Here is a 22336-nt window from a genome sequence, read left to right as displayed (position 1 = left end):
TGGTTTTGAATCTGCTTTTATTGTTTGTAGAAAGTTTCAGTGTGAACAAAAAGAATTAAAGACACAAAAGCAAAGAATAAAAATAAAATCACATTTGTTTTCAGTCAGAAACTAAAAACCAGCATGTGGGGTATTGATCTGTGGGTGTGATGATCGATTAATATTTCATATAAACTGGTTGTGTCTGAGGAGGAAAGCTGCTGTCAGACTCCAACTGGGTCAGAATCTGTGTTCTGCCCCGGCTTTCATCCTCATGACTCACTTCATCAGTGAGTCTTATTGGAATGTACTGATTAATTCATTAATATTCAAACATCATCACCCAAAGTTTTGTTAAACTATTTAAACTGATTTGGTTTTGTCTGGAAAAGATTAGAAATATAAGGACGATCTCTTTATCAATCAGATGTCTGTCTGTCCGTATACTTTTGGCCATGATACAGTCAAAGTTTAAATTGAATGGCTCTGTACTAAAAATCCTTAAAGTGATGATTTTAGTCTAATAAAGGGTAATCAAGCTGTGGTCGTTACTGTAATTAAACAGTTTTCATGTTAAAATGTCACACAAATGTTTGAATTTCCTTCACTGGTGCAAATGAAATGAAAGAAGAAAAGTGAATCATGGTGAAGTCTGGTGTATGCCGACTGTTGCCTCTGTGCACTCTGTGATTGGCGGGAGCGTGGAGGAAAAGCGAGGGGGGCGGAGTCACGTCTCTGTGGACCAATCATCTCACTCGGCAATGTGGACGTCACAAAGTCCAGACACCTGAAGAACAGGACAGAGTGACAGCTGACGGCGCTTCACCTCAACCTGTTGTTCGTTCTGCTGGGGCACGGCGGCCATTTTGTCAACAATAGCTGTTATTTGATGCGAATGCTAAAGAGCGGCAGGCTTTGTAGCTAACTTTCATAGCAGTTATACTGTGTCATTACAGCATCACATGCTATGCTAACAGTGTGAATCCCATAACATCTGGAAAAGTCTAGAAGAGACGTTCATTTAAACTGTTTTATCTCTATTAAAGTTAGCCGGGCGCAAAAACCGGAAGTTAGCCGGCTCAGCTGGCTAAACGGGCAGCACAGATTTAATATAGCGTCCTTGATGCTAACATGGTGAAATGTTATATTTTGAATTAGCAACATTAACAAACAAAAACTTATAAGCAAATAAAACAATAAATGAAAACAGTGATAAGAATGCTAACAACTTCTGGGTCTCATGCTGGTGTTAGCATGCAAACGTTAGCATGTTAACATCAACACATGTGGCAAGTTAATATGTTACATATGCTAAAACTGGGAAAATGGGTCAACATAATTCACTTGACCCTCAGGGCTTCTGCAGTGGGCAGAGGCAGACGGGTCTGATGGGAAACGTAGTTTAAATGGTGACGTGTAACGAGGAAGCTGTGGCGGTTACCTGATGGAGGTTGCGGCAGTTCAACACCGCCACGAGACGACGGGGTCCTGGGAGTCGAGGGAGGAACGTCTCACTCCAGCTGATGGAGGCCTGAGGTTCAATAACCCTGAAACAAACACACACAACGACACACGGTTCACACACACAACAGCACAACACGACACAACTACCTGCCGTCAGAGGTGAGCGTACCTATAGAAATGTGACCTTTGGTTCATCAGGCCAGGTCCCTCCATCGCCACGTAGACGTCCTGCAGCGGGAAGCTGAAGGGGTTGGTGAAGGTGACGGTCACAGCCATCTCCTGCTGCACCTGAGGAGAGCCGCTCACCTGCAGACACAGAAGAAGAAGAAGAAGAAGAAGAGGAAGAGGAAGAAGAAGAGGTAAAGTAAATGTACTTGATTACATTCCATCACTGTGAACAGCACATACAGTGTTGTCAGAAGTACTGTGAAGCACCTCCTGACAACTGTTTGCAGTGGAGGTGTGAGTACGACACACTCAGGTGTTGTACCTGCATCTGGAGCCCTGGAGTCTGCAGGTCCACCACCTTGCTGGCGATCAGTGATTGGTCGTCAGCCTGTCCAGTCACGACAAAGTGCAGGCAGAGCTGAGCGCCCAGGTGAGGCATGTACTCCTGAGCCGTGACCATCAGCATCACGCTCTCCTCTGCAACACAAACACACAGCTCATCAGAACAGAGGTGGCTAACACAGACACACACCTGCAGGACGTCAGCACTGGCGTCGCTCACTCTGATTGGCCGGCACGGTGGCGCTGAAGGGCTGATCTTTGAAGTGATTGGCTATGACTCCAGTGTAGAAGACGATGGACCCGGACAGGTTCGCCTGGACCGTTCTGGGGACGTCGCCCTGGTTGTGGAAATCCACGACCAGGTTCACGTCGTGACCAAGGCCGACCTGCAGGGGGAGGCAGAGGGAGTTACTCACACTGACACGCCACTACATGTAATAGATTACTTTAGTTACTAGTTACTTTATATACTGCACCAGAGACAAACAGAACACAGAGTAATAAGTAATATTTCAACACTGTATCTTTACTTTCACTTGCGTACGACTGCTGAGATGCAGTGGAGCATAAAGAACAGCACCTTCCTACTTGAGTAAATGTACTCAGTTACATTCTCCTGCTGACAGACGGACGTGTCACCTGTTCACAGCTGATGGTGACGGACAGCTGGGTGTCAGCGACCTCAGAGTGATCCCTCACACAGCCGTACTCCTCGGCCCGGTTCATCGTCCTCTCGTTGTCGGCACTACCTGCACACAGAAACCGGGTCAGTCCAACACAGGGATTACTTCACTTCAACTCTCTAATGTTTTGAAGGGTTCTTCTGGTTCTGTTGGGTCTCGTTCTCAGACTTCCTTCCTAAGCATGTGTGTGTGTGTGTGTGTGTGTGTGTGTGTGTGTGTGTGTGTGTTACCTTCAGGGTACTTGTAGGTGTGTGTGATGTCATGGGTTCCTGAGCTGCCCACAGCCTTGGTGTAGATACACTGTCCCACGTAGGTCTTGTCCACCCTGTAGGGAGTCAGCGTCCCGTAGCGATCCCTCTTTTGGTAGACCACGTCACTGTTCACCTGCAGGCGAGGAAGGTAAACGTGTTCAAACCGCGCCAAAGATCTGAAAACAAGCAAGTTCGTCCAGTAAACATGTTGAATCTCACCTCAGCGAAGACGAACCCACAGTCGAACGGGTGACAGAGCAGGCCCTCCTTGATGGCGGCGACGGGGGCGGGTCCACAGCGAAAGTGTCCTGTTGGAACCAAACAGAGATTAATCGTCCGCCCGTCCGTTCATCCATCCACCCGTCTCTGTCTTCCCTCTGTCCTACCGTCGCTGGTCTCCTGGGGCGTGGCGTCCACCACCTGCCATCCTCCGAGGCCGTTGGGCAGGTCAGGACGCACGGTGAACACCTCGTTCCAGCAGTGGTAGTTCCTGCGCATCAGAGGACATTATTAGACGAATATAAACTGCCCTTTAATTCCATCCATTTTAACATCTGTTCATTCATCTAAACAACTGGAGCAGCTCCACACTTGTTTTAAAACTTTGCCGAATCAGCTGATAGCACTTCCTGTTAGCAGTGCGCTCATGGATGAATCTGGTGTGCAACCCAGGTTTCACGTTGGAGGTTTTCTTCCTGATTTAAATCAGAACTTTGTTTTGACTGACGGACGTGTGTGGACGAACCAGATGGAGTCCCTGGTGTTGCGTCTGTCCGGCGTGCCGTCGGCCTTGAAGATGAGGTCGGTCTTCAGGTTGCCCGTGTTGTCGTGGGCGGAGTTGAAGTTGGTGATGACCCTCGACGGGATGCCAAGGCAGCGCAGGACTGCAGGGAGAAGAGCGAACGTCACATCACTGATACATTCCCGTCTGTTTCCTTTACATCAGCTGACAACGTGGCAATTCATTATTTAAATTGTTCTGCTTCTGTCATGGACACGTTGTACTTTTACCTTCCAGATTGATATTCAGCACAAAAATCAATCTCTTTGTTGTCACTTGTTTCATCGCTGTGTGGTCATTTGAAGGTCTCTTAGCCATTTTTGCAACACATTGTACACAATTTGTGTCTCTTTGTAGCCGTTTACTGTCCTTTGTGATCATTTTCACACCACTTTGTGATTGTTTTGTGTCTCTGTGTGTCTTTGTGGTACTCTGCACCACTTAAAGTCATGTTGCTTCTCTATTTGGTTGTTTTTCTGTCTTATAGTCTCATTTTTGCAATACATTTTGGTTCTTGGTTGCAGAATCTACCCGTCCACGCTCATGGATGGATGGTTGAACTACACAGGAAGTTATCTGATGGCCATGTCAGTGTTTCTACAGTCTATCATGCTAACTGTGCTCTTACAGGTGTTGAAGACTCCAGCGAACACCCAGCACTGGGCGAAACAGACCGGCACTCCGGTGTTGGCGTACTGCAGCAGGATCTGGACGCTGCCCGTCCATGATGTCGGCGGCCTGCCCATGGAGTAGTCATCACTCCAGTTCCCAACCAACACGCCGTTATCATCCTGAGAGTTGATCTGAAGGAAGCGGCAGGTTAAAGGTCAGTGACGGGTCAAAATGTGGAGAGAAATCTTTACTCTTCTTTGATTTTCAACAGTACTGGGACTGAAAAGGTTCTGAAAGGACTGAAAAGGTTCTGAAAGGACTGAAAAGGTTCTGAAAGGACTGGAAGTTGGCCCACGTGAACTCGCTGGACACTATTAAGTGAAGGTGGATTTATCGTGCTCACCATGGCGGATCCTTTCCTGATCAGTTTGATGACGTTGCCTCGGTTGAAGATCGGCATCCGAGACGCATCCAGAATGTGAATACAAGCGTCCAACACGCCGCGTTCAAACTGCAGGAAGATAAAACATCGACCTCGAGTTTCATTTCTTTAGTTCTGTTCTGATCCATGTGTGTTTGTAAGTACCTGTCCGTACATCCAGTTGCGGGACGACACAGCTCCAACAGAACCCTGGTTGATAATACCGATGTCGTTCAGGACGTACTCGGACCGCTCGGCTCCGTCACTGAGAAACACAGCGTCGGCTGCAAAGAGAGAGAGGCAGAGCGACTGTGACATCACCACACTCCATTAACAAATGCGGTGATTTTGAGAAACTGAACAAACTTTGTGAAGCAGCTGCGACAGATTCTGAATCAGCGTCTCCTTCCTGTAAATTCAGCATTAAATCAGAACAGGAAGTTGTTTGCGGGGCAGTACAGAACCAGTGGATGAGGTCATACTTGGACACCAGGCGTTGAACAGCAGGTACAGGTCGGTGGAGGTGTCCCTCTTGGTTCGCTGCATGCCGCTGCCCGCCGCTATCGCCACGTAGGTACGAAACTTCCCCACGATGGCGTCGGGCGTTGGCGTGATTCCCAGCGTCACCGACTGACCCTGCATCTCCAGAATCTGGCCAATCCACGAGCTGCCGTGACGGGAGTTGAAGGTCACCACCACCAGGGAGCCCTTACTGGCTGAAGGGTTGGAGCCTGGAGGAGGAAGAGGAGGATCAGTGATGCAGAGGGGAGGAGACAAGGAGAGGAAGCAAGGGAAGGAAAGAGGGAGAGGAAAGGAGATTTGATCCACTCCCTCTGTGAACTGATCGGCTTCAGTCTGTTTCATTGAGACGTATGACATGCGGGGCGGTTCTGCTACGGAGCGCGCTCAGTCCACCTGAGACCGGCAGTTAGAGCTCCCTCGTTAACCAATTAGCTCATGGAAAGACGTTCGTTAACAGTCGTCGATCCAACAATTACATGACTGTCAGTTCATTAGGCAGCCTCACACTCGTCTGGCTGGATAATTAGTGCGCACACTCCCTGTGGCTGTGTCATTAGGACACACACACACACACACACACACACACACACACACACACACACACACACACAGAGCTGTTGTGACAGATGTTCACTCACATAATGAAAACAACAAAATGACAGTTTCAAATTCAGGAATCAAGGAAAGGAGACAAGGAGATGAGAAGAGAGGAGTCAGGACAGGGGGCAAGGAGAGAGGAGACAAGAAGAGGAAACAAGGAGAGAGGAGACAAGAAGAGGAAACAAGGAGAGAGGAGACAAGAAGCGGAAACAAGGAGAGAGGAGACAAGAAGAGGAAACAAGGAGAGGGGAGCGGAAGAATCATTTTTATTATTTTTCTTTTAGTCTTGTTCGACTTGAATGTAAGCGTCTACTTTACTCTGTGACTCTGGAGTGATCTCATTCCTTTTGACGTGGCCTTAATTGTCAACCAGCCAATCAGAAAGAGGTCTGATTCAAACAGGCCAATCACGAAGACCTGGTTCAGACTGAAGTAGCCAACGAGAGGCGAGATCAGAACTCACCAATCAGGAACTCGAGCTGGAAGTCGTCTCCGTCGGCGAGCGGCCGGCTGAAGGTGACTCGGATCACGAACTCCTGGCCGCGGCGCACCACCAGGTTGCCGGTGTCGTAGGCGGTGGTGTAGTGGTTGGGTTTGTTGATCTGCTGACACATGTCGACCTGCTGCACCATCAGAGCCTCTGAGATGGAATAAAGGGACAGCACGCCACAATCAACACCTTACTGACCACCGATCAGAGGAACATTGGCTTCTGACAGACACATTAATTGAAGCGCTCTCACGGCCGGTCGGGACGAATCCTCTGGGCTGGACCTCGTCGTCAAACGGCTCAAACTCTGGAAAATCGTCCTCCATGGCGCCCAGGTTTGACGTCGGCACCTGAAACATGATCAAATAAACTGATTAGAAGTCAGAAGGTGATTAATGAAGTTCTGAAGGACAAACGTGATGTTGTTGTGACGTACCGGCTCAGCGTAGCGCCCCCTGAAGGCGTCCGATTGGGTGGGTGGACGAGACATGATGTCACAGTGAGGTCACAGTGAGGTCACGATGAGGTCACTGAACAGAAACAACAACATGAGAGTCAACGAAAACACATAAACTGAACAACTGGACACTTTGAATAAAAAGAGAGAAAATATAAAAACATAAAGAAAAGGAGAGGACAGGAAGCAAGGAGAGGAGGCAAGGAGAGGAAACAAGGAGAGGACGGGAAGCAAGGAGAGGAGGCAAGGAGAGGAAACAAGGAGAGGACGGGAAGCAAGGAGAGGAGGCAAGGAGAGGAAACAAGGAGAGGACGGGAAGCAAGGAGAGGAGGCAAGGAGAGGAAACAAGGAGAGGACGGGAAGCAAGGAGAGGAGGCAAGGAGAGGAAACAAGGAGAGGATGGGAAGCAAGGAGAGGAGGCAAGGAGAGGAGGCAAGGAGAGGACGGGAAGCAAGGAGAGGAGGCAAGGAGAGGACGGGAAGCAAGGAGAGGAGGCAAGGAGAGGAAACAAGGAGAGGACGGGAAGCAAGGAGAGGAGGCAAGGAGAGGAGGCAAGGAGAGGAAAGGAATCAGGGGGAAAAAATCATAATAGTATTTTTTTCACCTTGATTAAAACAATTAATTAAAACGATTGTTGCTCATCAGAAATTGAGCAGTTGTCACAATAAAATCTGGTTGTAAATGAATCAAATCTTGATTTCTCTTTCTCTGTCCAGATGTTGTTAATACGACGACATTCAGGATCCATCGAACAAACTAAGAGTGATGAAAGATGTGTGTGTGTGTGTGTGTGTGTGTGTGTGTGTGTGTGTGTGTGTGTGTGTGTGTGTGTGTGTGTGTGTCTCACCTCAGATGAAGGAGGATTTGTTGAGTCTCTGACGATCAGATCAGAAGATGATCGGATCAACTTCAGCATCAGTTTATATACACACACTGCTTCCTCTTTCACACACACACACACACACACACACACACACACACACACATAGAGCAAACAGGAAGTGTGTGTTGCGGTGACCCTGACCCGGTCGGTCGGACCGGTACTGATCCTCAGTGACACACAGATCCAGTCGACTTGTTCCTCAGATGCTGATGATGATGATGTTCTGTCCGCTCTTCATCACAGCTTCTATTTTTACCCAGAATGCACCAAAACCACCAAACCACTGCATGTGTGTCTCCACAGCCAGTGTCAGATGTAACTGAGAACATTTACTCCAGTACTGAAACTGAAACCGATCGACTGTATTGATCTCAGCGTGTTTTTATCCCGACAGGCGGACAGAACGCTGCCTGGGCTCAGAGTCCAGCTCTGCGTTCTGTTCCTGAGAGTTCTGACTTCGAACCACAACGAGACATTTATCTTAAACTTTGGACCGTTTCGTCAAATTTGTGATTTCTCATAATTTTGACTTTTGTCTCACAATTCAAACTTTGAACTTTGAATTTTCTCTCAACATTTTGACGTTTTTTCATAGAATCCTGAAGTTACAGTAAGAAATTAGACTTCTGTCACAAAATTTGAACTTTGTCTCAAAACTGCAACGTCCTCACATTATCACAGTAAGAGTTAAAGTGAGAATCAGAAACGTTTTTTTCTCATCACATAATTCTGACTCGTCTGAATTCAGAGTTGACTTTATATCCAAATTCTGTTTTTATTCAGTTTGAAGTCAGGATGCTGAGGTTTACCTCAGAATTTAGATTAAAAAAAAAAAAATCGAATCTGAGTGTGAAGTTAGAATTTAGACTTTAGTTTGAATCTGAACGACACAATTATCTAAAACTTTGGACCGTTTTGTCAGAATTGTGATCTCACATAATTTTGACGTATTTCTTAGAATTCTGAACTTATTTAGACATTTTTTTCTCAATATTTTGACTTTTGTCTCACAATTCAAACTCGTTTTCAGAATTCTGACCCTGAAGTTATAATTCTGAATTTTCTTTCAACATTTCTACATTTTTTCTCAGAATCCTGAAGTTAAAGTTAGAAATTAGACCTTTTATCACAAAATTTGACTTTTGTCTCTGAACTTTTCCTCACATGATTCTGAGTTGAAGTTAAAGAAAGAATCAGAAATCTCTCAACATTTTTACTTTCTCCCCTCAGAAGTTTTTCATCTCAGAAGTCTGACTTTGTCGTCTGGATGAACTCTTTGTGTTCTCAGATTTTACTTTATATTCAAATTCTGTTTTCGTCAGTTTGAAGTCAGGACGCTGAGGTCCTGCTCAGAATTTAAATCAAACTGGAGTTTTGAAAGATTTGACTCTTTTCTGTGATGAAAGGTAAAGTCAGAGCTGTAAGTGCCGTCTGCTGCGTCGTCTTCTCTATGTTTCACATTTATCTAAAAAACACTTTTGTCTTTAACACGTCAGACGTTTCATTACTCGACCTGCATCTCGTTTAACTTTCTGCATGTCATAGATTCAGTTTTCATCAGTATCACAGTTGTTCTCATGAATATCTGCGTATCATTCAAACTGATGATGAAACCAGAGGAACACGATGACGAGTTAGAGACTCTTATTAGTTTGTTTTTTAAGAAGTCGTCTCTTAAACTGACATCTGGTGGATTTAAAGTCGAGATGCTGCAGTTTTGTTTGAATCTTTTATCTTCATATTTCATAACGTGATGCTGCAGTTGTACTTTTCTCTCTTTAACACTTTCTGGGGGAAGTTGTTTCCTCTGCTGCAGAACTTCCTCTGACCTCGACCGTCAGGCTGTGAGGTCATCCTGACACACCGCTGCTGATTGGTCAGGTGACCGGCGCTCCACTTCCTGTTTCCTGACTCACATCTGCACTGAGAGCTGTGAAGAAATCCAACAACAGAAGAAGAAAACAACTCAGAGTTCAGAAACAGAGAGAGATGATACGTCTAAATATTTGGATCCATTTACAACATTCAGGTGAAAAATGATGCGATAAAGTTAAAACATGCAGGATTATAACGCAGCGCTGCAGATGTTCTGACAGACGACTGCTGGTGGAAGAAAACATGCATATGAACACACAGCTGAGTTCTCAGAGAGATTCAGTGACATTAATGTTTGTGTTAGCAAACTGCTAACATGCTAATCTACTGTGAGAGCTCCTCTGTTCTGTTGAGCTCTGCAGGGTTTTCTTGGCTCAGCGTGGCTCAGTCGCTAAGGGAAGAATAAGTCAACACAGTTTGTTATTGGCGATCTGAAGAGATGTTGACTGTAGCCGCTGAGCTAAAAGTGTTGGTATGCACCCCGTCTGACGTGTTAGTGGACGCTGAGATCACAAACTGGTCTGAGATCAGTTAGTGATGTGTTCTCTCCTGCAGACTGTGATCACACAGACGAGCTGATGGAGACTTCTGATGTTTAAATCAAGTCTCAGCTGCTTCAGATGTTCAGCAGAGCGCTGCAACTCTGTTTGACTGAGAAGCTCCAGAACTGTTCTGAGGACGACCACACCTCACCTGACTTTATGTCTGTAAAGGGAAGATGTGACAGAAAAGAACATTTTGAAAAGAAACGACAAAGAAGTGAAAAAGAGAAAACAGAAGATGAACTCCAGTTCAGTTCGCAGGTCAGCGTGTCTTTAAATCGGAGGAGGAAGTGAGAGCTGACGAGGTCGAACAGAAACACAGTGACATGTTGGATCAGTGACATCAGAGCTGATGATGATGATGATGATGATGATACTTCAGTCCTTTTAATGTTTCAGACTAAAATTCTGCTACAAATACTTCCTGACTGTACTGCAGTACATTTACTCTGAGTCTCTGTGTGACTTCTCCTCTACACACCTGAACTTTCTCCTCCTCTCAGCTTCACAACAGCCTTGTTACTTTAGTTTGATGCATCTGAGGTGAATTCTGGATTCTTGTTATTTCCCAACATCAGCAGACTGATGTGGACCAATCAGACGCAGCGAGACGAGACAAAGACGTAAAAGCCGTAAGAAGCCGTAAACAGACAGAGAGGGAGGCTGGAATGTGGAGAAAAGGCGTGTTAGTGTCTCGTATCTGCAGAGAGTTTCTGATTTTCTCTCTTTGTTGCTGCTCGGGACGCTTTACCAACCCAACATGTGTCTATTTGACGTCCTGGGAATGAGACTCAACAATCAACTGTCTTTGTGGTGCGTTCAGGAACAGCTGGGACAAATCCTACTGATTCTACCTTTAACTTTAATAGTCTTTGAATTCTATTAATATGACGTGAGCTTCAGTTAGCTTTGAGCACAAATGTCCTTCAGAGGGAGACTTTTTACTCTGATACTCTGAGTCCATGTCAGAGCCTGAACTCTGTTACTGTGCTGGAGGAAACAAGCTTCTTTTAGTCTCACACACACACACACACACACACACACACACACACACACACACACACACACACCACACAGTTTCAGGTATCAGGAGTTTTTCGTGGTTTATTTGACATTTCACACCTGACGGTATCATCACTATCTCTCTCCTCCAGCAGACGTTCAGACACTCGTGTAAAAACAGACTCTGATATCGAGTCGAGCAGCAAAGAGATGAAGGTCAAAGGTCAGAGCGAAGCTGTAACGAGGAAACGAAACGAGACTCATCCAGAGAGTCTCCTTTTATCTAAAGTTGAGGAACTTCCTCTGAGGTTTGGTCCAGAAATGAGCCGGGTGTCTCAGAGCAGCAGAACAAACTGCTCACCGCCGCCACGGGAGAACGAGTCAATACCCAGCAGTGAGTCACCGCCGCCGCCAGACCGCAAACCAATTACAGCCTCAACAGGCGCTTTGCACCGAGGCAGCCCTGTAATTATCCTGCAGGGATTAACAAACCCTGCTGCACACACAGCCGCGGCTAATTGATAAATACGAGCCGACGGAGGGCTGAGAGACGACGACAGGCTCTGCATCGGACGACGAGTCTGTTCTTCATGTTTCATCACTTCACTGACCTGTTTGATGTGAAGCAAACACAAGAACTGCAAATACAGTCGAGTCTGAAACAGCATCAGAAGACATCAGAAGTCAAAATCTTCTCAACTGAGAGTCGGTTTACTCAACAGGTTAAAATTACATTTAAACCTGCTGAAAATAACACTTAACACAAGCCGTTTTTATCCTGGGCAGCAAGACGCCAATGTGGCCGTAGCAGGTGTTACTGGATGCTAGCAGATGTTAGCAGGTGTTAGCAGGTGTTACTGGATGCTAGCAGATGTTAGCAGGTGTTAGCAGGTGTTACTGGATGCTAGCAGATGTTAGCAGGTGTTAGCAGGTGTTACTGGATGCTAGCAGATGTTAGCAGGTGTTAGCAGGTGTTACTGGATGCTAGCAGATGTTAGGAGGTGTTAGCAGGTGTTAGCGGATGTTAGCAGGTGTTAGCAGGTGTTAGCAGGTGTTACTGGATGCTAGCAGATGTTAGCAGGTGTTAGCAGGTGTTACTGGATGCTAGCAGATGTTAGCAGGTGTTAGCAGGTGTTACTGGATGCTAGCAGATGTTAGCAGGTGTTAGCAGGTGTTACTGGATGCTAGCAGATGTTAGGAGGTGTTAGCAGGTGTTAGCGGATGTTAGCAGGTGTTAGCAGGTGTTAGCAGGTGTTACTGGATGCTAGCAGGTGTTAGCAGGTGTTAGTGGATGTTAGCAGATGTTAGCAGGTGTTAGCGGATGTTAGTGGATGTTAGCAGGTGTTAGCAGGTGTTACTGGATGCTAGCAGATGTTAGCAGGTGTTACTGGATGCTAGCAGGTGTTAGCAGGTGTTAGCAGGTGTTAGCGGATGTTAGCAGGTGTTAGCAGGTGTTAGCAGGTGTTACTGGATGCTAGCAGGTGTTAGCAGGTGTTAGTGGATGTTAGCAGATGTTAGCAGGTGTTAGCGGATGTTAGTGGATGTTAGCAGGTGTTAGCAGGTGTTAGTGGATGTTAGTGGATGTTAGCAGGTGTTAGCAGGTGTTAGTGGATGTTAGCAGATGTTAGTGGATGTTAGTGGATGTTAGCAGGTGTTCAGAATCAGAATTCCTTCATTAGTCCTGCAGACATACAACAAACATACTGTTTATTACATGTTCGAATTATAATTATGATGCATTAATGTGTTAAAGGTGGAGCTCATTTTAGTTCATTCATATTTATAGTGTATATACTATGTTTATTTTTACAGATTTATCTTGTGTTGTATATAAAATCCATTAATTACAAACACAGATGGTGAATTTACACATCTAATGTGAAGCAACATGAATAATGATGTAGCCAGAACATTACTGCAGGGTCGCTACAATAAGTTTCTGTGAATAAACAGGAAATGTTTCATTTTTCTCCAAACATGAAAATTATGTTGTTAATATTTTGTTAGATAGATTTTAAAAAATTACATTTAAGTTCAAATTAAATAGAATAAAATTAGTGATAATTAACTCAGTTAGATTCTCTGTTACAGAGTACAGAGAGGTAAAAGTACTCCAGTAACTAGTAACTAATGGTTTCAAATCAATGCAGTGCAATGAAAAGTGAAATATTTGCTGTAGTGATGTCGCACAGATACCTCAACATGACACTTCAGTACACCTGAGTAAATGTACTGAGTTACTTTCTCCTTCTGTTGAAAACAAAGAGCTGCAGTCACACGTGTTGGACACCAGGCGGCGCCACTGACTGAAGAAACTAGAGGAGGCAGTGATGATTAATGATGCTGCACACACACACACACACACACACACACACACACACACACACACACACACAGTCTCTCTCTCTCTCTCTCTCTCTCTCTCTCTCACACACACACACACACACAAACAGCTCCATTGAAGAATTCGCTGCTGTGACGTCACTCACCCTCCTCTTCTGATGACATCACTGATGCCCCTCCCCCCTCAGATCTATAGTTGTGATGTATTATGGATGGTGTGTCCTTATTGTGTCGTCTCCCAGCAGATCAGTGAAACCGATCTGTGTCACGACGCTGCACAGAAACAGAACCAGAACCACGGCCCGAAACCTCAGCGCTGCATCCATCAGCGCTGATTCACCTGCTTCAGCATCCAGCGACCTGCTTCCTGTAATCACCTGTCTGCAAGAAGAGCTCACAACAGCACAACAGCACAACAACACAACAACAACACAATAGAGGCTGATAATGAGCTGTAGAAGTGATGGAAAAATGAATGGAGTTTGGTGGAGCAGTCGCAGCTTCTGCCCTCTGCTGATGCTGATGCCACGCGCACACACACACACACACACACACACACACACACACACCTCCCAGGTTCTGTCCATCCAGACACCATTTATATTAAAAGTTAGGCAGTAACTGCTAACTGCTGCTAACTGCAGCTACTGTTAGCTAGTTAGCTTGACTAGCCGTGCAGGTAGTGGACCTGCCTGGCAGCTCGCAGTGCGGAGGTGATGTGCTTCTAGTTAGTTTTTGAATATTACTGCTCACCCTGCACCCGGACCGGCCTGCAGCTGGACCAGCCCTGCACCCGGACCGGCCTGCAGCTGGACTGGCCCTGCACCTGGACCGGCCCTGCATCCGGACCGGCCTGCAGCTGGACCGGCCCTGCAACGGGACCAGCCCTGCACCCGGACCGGCCTGCAGCTGGACCGGCCCTGCACCTGGACCGGCCCTGCACCTGGACCGGCCCTGCACCCGGATCGGCCTGCAGCTGGACCGGCCATGCACCTGGACCAGCCCTGCACCTGGACCGGCCCTGCACCTGGACCGGCCCTGCACCCAGACCGGCCTGCAGCTGGACCGGCCCTGCACCTGGACCAGCCCTGCAACGGGACCAGCCCTGCACCCGGACTGGCCTGCAGCTGGACCGGCCCTGCACCTGGACCGGCCCTGCACCTGGAGCAGCCCTGCACCTGGACCGGCCCTGCACCCGGACCGGCCTGCAGCTGGACTGGCCCTGCACCTGGACCGGCCCTGCATCCGGACCGGCCTGCAGCTGGACCGGCCCTGCAACGGGACCAGCCCTGGACCCGGACCGGCCTGCAGCTGGACCGGCCCTGCACCTGGACCAGCCCTGCACCTGGACCGGCCCTGCATCCGGACCGGCCTGCAGCTGGACTGGCCCTGCACCTGGACCGGCCCTGCACCTGGACCAGCCCTGCACCTGGACCGGCCCTGCACCCGGATCGGCCCTGCACCTGGACCAGCCCTGCACCTGGACCAGCCCTGCACCTGGACCAGCCCTGCACCTGGACCGGGGGCGCTGCAGTCCCTCCAGTCCACCAGCAGGGGGCACTGATGACATCAGACCCTGTTAAAGACCCAGAAGTGGGGCGGCGAGGTGAGTCCGTCTCTGTCGGCCTCTGATTGGACGAGAGGAGGACGGACTGTGTTTGGAGGTCACACTCAAAGTCAAACAAGGTCAAACACACGCGCGCGCGCACACACACACACACACACACACACACACACACACACACACACACACACACACACACACTGAGCTGTTGGTGTGTGTGTGTCCAACAGTTAAACATTTTCAGATTTGAGTCATTTGGAAACTGATTGTGTGTGTCTGTGTGTGTGTGTGTGTGTATGTGTGTGTGTGTGTGTGTTTGTGTGTGTGTGTCCTGCTGAAGCGCCTCAGGGAAACATCTGTGTTAATATGCGGGAGAGAAAGAGTTGGTTTGTTTCAGATTCGGCTGACATCAGCAGGAGAAGACGAGATCCCCCACATGTTGTTTGAGTTACACACACACACACACACACACACACACACAGCCAAACAAGAAGAAGATGAAGGAGAAGAAGAAGACCAGGCCATCACCAGACTCCCTTAACAAATGTGTCAGTTTAGTGAGTTGTTGAGTTGGAGACACTTTATAAACTCTGTGAAACTCTGTCTCTGACTCATTCTGCATTATTTGGACCTTCTTGTTCATTCAGCAAATGTTCTACATGAACTTCTTTCTGTCTTTGAGCAGAAACATGGAGTCTGTCTCAGTGATGGACGAGCAGGAAGTGACATCACATCACAGGTGCTCACTTTTGTCACTAACGTCACTGTTGAATATTTCAGATTAAATATTTACTTTAAACTTTCAGGGGACCTGTTTCATCCCAGTCTCGTGTGTCGATCTGAGTTGTGGTTAAAGTTCTGGGCCTGCTTCATTCTTACAGCTGCTACAAAGAGTCTGTGACAGCTTCTGAAAGTCCACATCGCTCCGGTTCCTCTGTGGGATTATTCATCTGGATTCTGGATTATTACAGAACATAACCTGCAGGTTCTGATCCGTCCAGGTTCTGTTGATCCAGATAATCTCCACAGATGAACTCCACTCTGTGATGTGTGAAGCTAAATTAACTGTGTAGCAGTAAGAAGCTAATGTTAGGCTACAAACAGACGACATCACGGTCACATGACTGAAACGTCTCCACCACTAAGAGTCTTGCTGCACAATTATTGAGGCTTCAGAGTAAAAAAACCTGAAAAGAAGAATCAGTTATCTGAACGTGAACGTACAGATTGATCTCCAGAACTTTCTGGTTTCTGTATGAGTGGATGGAGGTCAGTAATAAACACACATGTTCACTTTAAATATACTTTTTACTGTAACGTTTCAATTCAAGATCGAAGAAACTTTATTGTTCCCACAGTGACAGAAAGTTTCCTGTTCAAACAACATGGAGAAACATTCACACTGTCAGACTCTCATTAAATGAAATGAGACACTTTAGTCTGGTTCTGATCCGGGGTTCTGACTGTTCATGGGGGAAATGTTGAGACTCTGTAATAAATGAGTTTGGTTCTGACCTGCAGCTGCGGCTCCGAGTGAAAGAATAAAATAAATATAATATAATAACTATAATAACAGCTTAAAACAAAACATGAAAGAAAAGGATGAAATGATAATGAGAGAGAGGAGGAGGAGAGAGAGGAGGAGGAGAGAGAGAGAGAGGAGGAGGAGAGAGGAGAGAGGAGGAGAGAGAGAGAGAGAGACAGAGGAAGAGGAGAGAGGAGAGAGAGAGAGAGGAGGAGAGAGAGAGAGAGACAGAGGAGGAGAGAGAGAGAGAGAGGAGGAGAGAGAGAGAGGAGGAGGAGAGAGGAGGAGAGAGAGAGGAGAGAGAGAGAGAGGAGGAGAGAGAGAGAGAGACAGAGGAGGATAGAGAGAGAGAGAGAGAGAGAGAGAGAGGAGGAGGAGAGAGGAGAGAGAGAGAGAGAGAGAGAGAGAGGAGGAGGAGAGAGGAGAGAGGAGGAGAGAGAGAGAGAGAGACAGAGGAAGAGGAGAGAGGAGAGAGAGAGAGAGGAGGAGAGAGAGAGAGAGACAGAGGAGGAGAGAGAGAGAGAGAGGAGGAGAGAGAGAGAGAGAGGAGGAGGAGAGAGGAGGAGAGAGAGAGGAGAGAGAGAGAGAGGAGGAGAGAGAGAGAGAGACAGAGGAGGATAGAGAGAGAGAGAGAGAGAGAGAGAGGAGGAGGAGAGAGGAGAGAGAGAGAGAGAGAGAGAGAGAGGAGGAGGATAGAGGAGAGAGAGAGAGAGAGAGAGAGGAGGAGGGGCTTTCTCTCTCTTCCTCTCTCTCTTTTCTTTTTTCTCTCCAGACGCGTAAAACCAGGCAGGACGCGCAGAGCGCAGAGAGCAGGAGCCACAGAGGAGGAGGAAGAAGAAGAAGAAGAAGAAGAAGAAGAAGAAGAAGAAGAAGAAGAAGAAGAAGAAACAAGAAGCAGCAGCAGCAGGAGGAGGAAGAGGAGGAGGAGGAGGAGGAGAGTGTTGGATGTAGCTGCTGGGTGTTTTGCGGCTGTTGTGTGGAATGTGCGGCTCCTGCTCAGCTGCTCAACAACTTTGTGAATCTCTGCTCTCATGCTGAGAGGAGGACGCAGAGGATGGGAGTTACCTGGTCCTCCAGATGCCTCGCTCTCTTTCTAGCTCTCCACATAGGTGAGTGTCCCATCCCTCCATCATCCCTCCATCATACATCCCTCCATCATACATCAGTGTGTCGATGAGCGGGTCGGGAAAGTCTCGTGTTGTCGCTTTCTGTCCCGGACGAGAATCTGAATTTGATCCATAAAGAAGCAAAAACATGTTTTATTTGGATTCTGACTCCTGAAGGTGTTTTATTTTATTTCACCGTTAATTTAAAAAAGAAATGAATCCGTCGCTTCTGAAAACGACTCAGAAATGTTTTTGTTTGTTTTTTTTTTTGTTTAACAGATGATTAAATTTTGTTTGTTTCAGCTGCAAAATATAAAAATCTGTTTTTTAAAAAGTAATTTAATCAGATTTACAGCTGACACATGTTTCTGTGTTGGAGCAGCAGCGAGGCTACACATCCAGTGTGTGTGTGCGTGTGCGTGTGTGTGCGTGTGTGTGCATGTGCGCGTTAACAAGGGGAATGCCCCCCCGCCCCCCCCCACACACACACACACACCTCGGTTGTCCCAAACTCGAGACATTTGTTGATTTTTAATTTTTTTTATTTTCCACATTCACAACAAAAAAAATGATTTGAATTTATTTAAACTAAATCAAATTATTTCAAATAAAATTACATTTAATTCGCTGGTTTTGTTGTTTAAAATCGACGGTTCCGGTTCTGGTTCGTGTTCTGTGTTCTCGGCGTGTCTCTGCACACGGAGCAGGAGAAATAAAAGGCCCGTGTGGAGGTTCGGAACATGTCGAACTGCAGCAGAAGAATCTCAGACGTGACGCCGGAGCGCGCTGCTCTCCCGCCGCAGTGTGCGGGAGGCTGCGGGGCTGCGGGAGGCTCCGCACCGTCACAGCCGGGACGACAGAGCCGAGCACGAGAGGCGCAAACAGCCGACAACAATTATTAATTCTATAATATAATATCATCTATATTTTAATCTCTGCTGCTCTGATAATAATCAGCGGGAACGAAACGACACAACGACGCGGTTCTTTTATCTCCCGGTTCCGTCCCGGTGAACATGCGCAGAACGAGGCCTCGACGGGAAATAAAAGCTGCACGTTTATTATAAAATATCCTTTAATAAAAAATCACGCGTGCATCATTTTATTCTCCATCGTTTCTCCTGCGCCGGCTCGGTTTTAACGGAACAGAACCGCAGGAGACGGGAAACCCGCGTGGATCCGTCTAATACCTGGAGGGAGGAGAAGAATCAGAGGATGGAAGAAGAAGAAAAATATGGAGATGATGTTGTTTTCTGCTGTTGCATAACGACGCTGTGGAGGAGGGTGTGTGTGTCTATCTGTGTGTGTGTGTGTGTGTGTGTGTGTGTGTGTGTGTGTGTGTGTGTGTGTATTTGTGTGTGCGCGTGCACGCGTGCGTGAGTGCATTTGCTGGTGGCAGAGAAATGCTGAATTATTCAAGACGCAGAATCCTCCCGCTGCTATTGTTAGAGAGAGAGAGAGAGAGCAGGACGGGCTGGATGGGTTGGTTCTGACGGTTCTGACGGTCCGGAGGGTTCTGGAGGCAGAAACACGTCGACAAGTAGAAACAATAGAAGAAGAAATAAAGATGAATATGAGTGTGTTGTTGCACTTTGGGTCTGAAACGAGCAGAGAATGAAAATCAGAACCGAATGAGGGCACAGAGCTGCCGGGTCGGTCCACACACACACACACACACACACACACACACACACACACACAAACACACACACACACACTCATCAGGACATGGAGGGATCGAATGAAATCGATTAATTAGTCTGAATCTTAAAATATTCCCCAGTTCGTTTGAATTTCCAGTGATCCGCCTCCTGCAGACGAGCCGAACTGAGCCGAACTGAGCCGAACCTCCTTCACGTCGTGTTTTAAATGTTTCATTGTGCTTCATGTTTTAATGGAGCCCTGCACTGTGATTGGCTGCTGTGAGCGGGGGGTTTGGCGCGCTGCTGCAGCAGATTTTAGCGCCAATAAAACAGAAAAAAAAAGCATCGAACTGATTTTAAATCTGCAGAGAAAATTAATCCACCGCGCAGAAAAACGAAAAACGTCTTGAGATGTTTGATTTTTTTTATTGACTGTGACACATTTTTGCATCTGGAGACATTTAAAAACGAATCGAAATTTATTTATGAATGTAAAGTGATGTATTTTGGGTTTTGGGGTATTTTTACGCGCGTAAAATAGCCTCGTGCGCGTCGGGAGGTGGGTGTGTCCGCTGTGTGGAGGCTCCGACACGCTGGTTCTGGCACCGATGCACTGCAGGCAACAGTGTGTGTGTGTGTGTGTGTGTGTGTGTGTGTGTGTGTGTGTGTAGGTGGGGTGAATGAGTGCGTGCATGCCTGGATGGGAGGCGTGAACGAAAAATACAGCGCGCGTTCCCGATTCCGTGCGAGAGACGGGACTGCCCTGGATTTTACTCATCGAAGAAAAAAAAAAAAAAGACCCGGAACAATAAAATCAAATCAAATCAAACGAATAAAATCACATGGAGCGAAGATGGAGGCGGAAATGATTCCTGCTTTTATTTTTAGAGGTGGTGCGTAAAAATAAAAACGGTTTAAGGATCAAAAAGCGAACAAATGGAGACAGAAACGACACTGATCTGATGCGAAAAGTCAAGAAATACAATCAAATAAAACAGTTAACGTCAAGAATTGAATTTAAAATAATGATTCTTGCACTTTGAATAAAACAAAACGTGACAAAAACAGTAAATAAAAATAAAAACCGGTCTGATAAATATTTATTAATTTAAAACAACCTGAAGGAAACAAATTATCTGTCACCAGGTTTCTGCTCGTCTTAATTTCTGTCCAGATTAAAATGAATGTCACAGTGAGAATATCAGCGGGTCACTTCATTCACAGACGTGTTGACCTTGTCGGCCGCTGATTGGTCCGTTCGGCTGAAACACGATAAAGAAACGCGCTGCAGCGCGCGAGCTTCATGTTGGAGATGATGTAATGCCTCCTCCTACAGTGAGAGGGGAGGGTGTACACTCTAACTCAGCCACACATTAAAGACCAGCTCTAACCACAGTATACAGATACTGTGAGAGATGCTCACAGACAGGACACACTGTCATTATCAATCACTGTTAATCAATATCTAATTCAGAAATGTCAAAGAAATCACAAAAAGCCTCAGAAACTTATTATGGACAGAATCCAGAGTCAAATTACAGGATCAATAAAGTCCACAATAACAATATTACAGTAATGTTCCCATAATATTACAGTAATGTTCCTGTAATATTACAGTAATATTCCCATAATATTACAGTAATGTTCCCATAATATTACAGTAATGTTCCTGTAATATTACAGTAATATTCCCATAATATTACAGTAATGTTCCCATAATATTACAGTAATGTTCCTGTAATATTACAGTAATATTTCCATAATATTACAGTAATGTTCCCATAATATTACAGTAATGTTCCTGTAATATTACAGTAATATTCCCATAATATTACAGTAATGTTCCCATAATATTACAGTAATATTCCCATATTACAGTAATGTTCCTGTAATATTACAGTAATATTCCCATAATATTACAGTAATGTTCCCATAATATTACAGTAATGTTCCCATAATATTACAGTAATGTTCCCATAATATTACAGTACTACATTTAAAGTATTTACTATGAAACACTAATAAATACTTAAATATTACTAAATAATAAATACTTAAGATAACAAATAAAGCATTACAGGAATTTTACAATTCACAGTAAAGGCCTAAATATGTTGTTGAATGTGCTTCAGTATTTTCTAGTACTGGTTTTAAATTTACTTCACACTATTTGGTGTAGGTGGTATTTGGGGTTTGCAGTGTTTGGTGATGTCATATGATGATGAATCAGTTGAACGTCACTATCAGACGGGTCAACATGTTTCAGGAGTACTACTGCAGTACCACAGCAGAGCTGCAGTAGAAGTACACACGGTCGCCGACCAATAGGACGGAGCATGTAATTGGTCACAGTAGGCTGGATAGCTCCGCCCCCTCGTCCTCTAACAGCCGTGTCTCGTCCTACACGTCATGCTGTGTTAGTCCTCAGTGATCGAGTGAAACCGGACAGCAGGCGTGTTTTTATCCAAACCAATCAATCAGCCCCATCCCTGCTTAACCAACCACGCACACACACACACACACACACACACACACTGAGTTAACAAAGGTCATGTAAAGGGGCACGTGTGTGTGTTCTGTTAGTGTGTGTGTGTGTGTGTCAGACCTGGCAACCCGTGCTGTGTTTTATAGTTCTATTTTCTCTGTTAAAGTAAATTAGGAAGGAGACTGATTACACACACACACACACACACACACACATTCTGCAGCCATGATGAGGATTTTTTGGATGGTTTCAGTTGAGATTCTCAGTGAATTACTTCATTTAGTTCAGAACAGTATATATAAAGGAAAATAAAGCTTAATATGACGTCATCTGTGAGACAGTGTGGCTGGAGTCAAAACTACCTGGTTGGGTTTTAGACTCTAAAACCACTTGGTTGGGTTTAGGAACCAGAACTACTGGGTACAATAACTTACTCACATAAAATATCCTTAAAAACACTCAGGACTAGACGTCAGTCTCCCAGAGAGAATAAATCATTTTTATGACATCTTAAAATCAGATTTGTTTTGTGTAAATTTGAAAATGGCGGCTGACTGAACTTCATGATGGCTTTGTAAGATGTAGTTTGCTGTTGAAC

General features: G+C 46.0%; 2 protein-coding genes across 3 annotated transcripts in view; one reads left to right on the top strand and one right to left on the bottom strand.

Moving 5' to 3' along the window:
- The window catches only part of LOC119008608 (coagulation factor XIII A chain-like), a 37809-nt gene continuing 15473 nt past the window's right edge, over positions 1 to 22336 (bottom strand). The window contains exons 1-20 of one of the 2 annotated variants that reach the window (XM_037079123.1): positions 18801 to 18862; positions 17570 to 17729; positions 7618 to 9583; positions 6750 to 6843; positions 6567 to 6663; positions 6287 to 6463; positions 5184 to 5432; positions 4867 to 4985; positions 4684 to 4791; positions 4297 to 4471; positions 3633 to 3771; positions 3274 to 3377; positions 3107 to 3195; positions 2867 to 3020; positions 2593 to 2702; positions 2174 to 2339; positions 1934 to 2088; positions 1613 to 1749; positions 1421 to 1526; positions 1 to 766 (exon numbers count right to left, since the gene is read on the bottom strand). In XM_037079123.1, coding sequence (XP_036935018.1) covers positions 731 to 766; positions 1421 to 1526; positions 1613 to 1749; positions 1934 to 2088; positions 2174 to 2339; positions 2593 to 2702; positions 2867 to 3020; positions 3107 to 3195; positions 3274 to 3377; positions 3633 to 3771; positions 4297 to 4471; positions 4684 to 4791; positions 4867 to 4985; positions 5184 to 5432; positions 6287 to 6463; positions 6567 to 6663; positions 6750 to 6803 — 2175 coding nt within the window. In that variant the 5' untranslated portion in view covers positions 6804 to 6843; positions 7618 to 9583; positions 17570 to 17729; positions 18801 to 18862 and the 3' untranslated portion in view covers positions 1 to 730. Of the gene's footprint in view, positions 767 to 1420; positions 1527 to 1612; positions 1750 to 1933; positions 2089 to 2173; positions 2340 to 2592; positions 2703 to 2866; positions 3021 to 3106; positions 3196 to 3273; positions 3378 to 3632; positions 3772 to 4296; positions 4472 to 4683; positions 4792 to 4866; positions 4986 to 5183; positions 5433 to 6286; positions 6464 to 6566; positions 6664 to 6749; positions 6844 to 7617; positions 9584 to 17569; positions 17730 to 18800; positions 18863 to 22336 lie in introns of those variants that run through there. The other variant, XM_037079122.1, reaches the window with a different exon arrangement.
- nrn1a (neuritin 1a) overlaps positions 17321 to 22336 on the top strand; it is a 12279-nt gene continuing 7263 nt past the window's right edge. The window contains exon 1 of the mRNA XM_037079125.1: positions 17321 to 17613. Coding sequence (XP_036935020.1) covers positions 17559 to 17613 — 55 coding nt within the window. The 5' untranslated portion in view covers positions 17321 to 17558. The remainder of the gene's footprint in view (positions 17614 to 22336) is intronic.

The sequence above is a fragment of the Acanthopagrus latus genome, chromosome 19, assembly GCF_904848185.1.
Source record: "Acanthopagrus latus isolate v.2019 chromosome 19, fAcaLat1.1, whole genome shotgun sequence".
In the NCBI taxonomy this organism is placed as follows: Eukaryota; Metazoa; Chordata; class Actinopteri; order Spariformes; family Sparidae; genus Acanthopagrus; species Acanthopagrus latus.
This window is presented reverse-complemented; position numbering and strand designations above follow the sequence as displayed.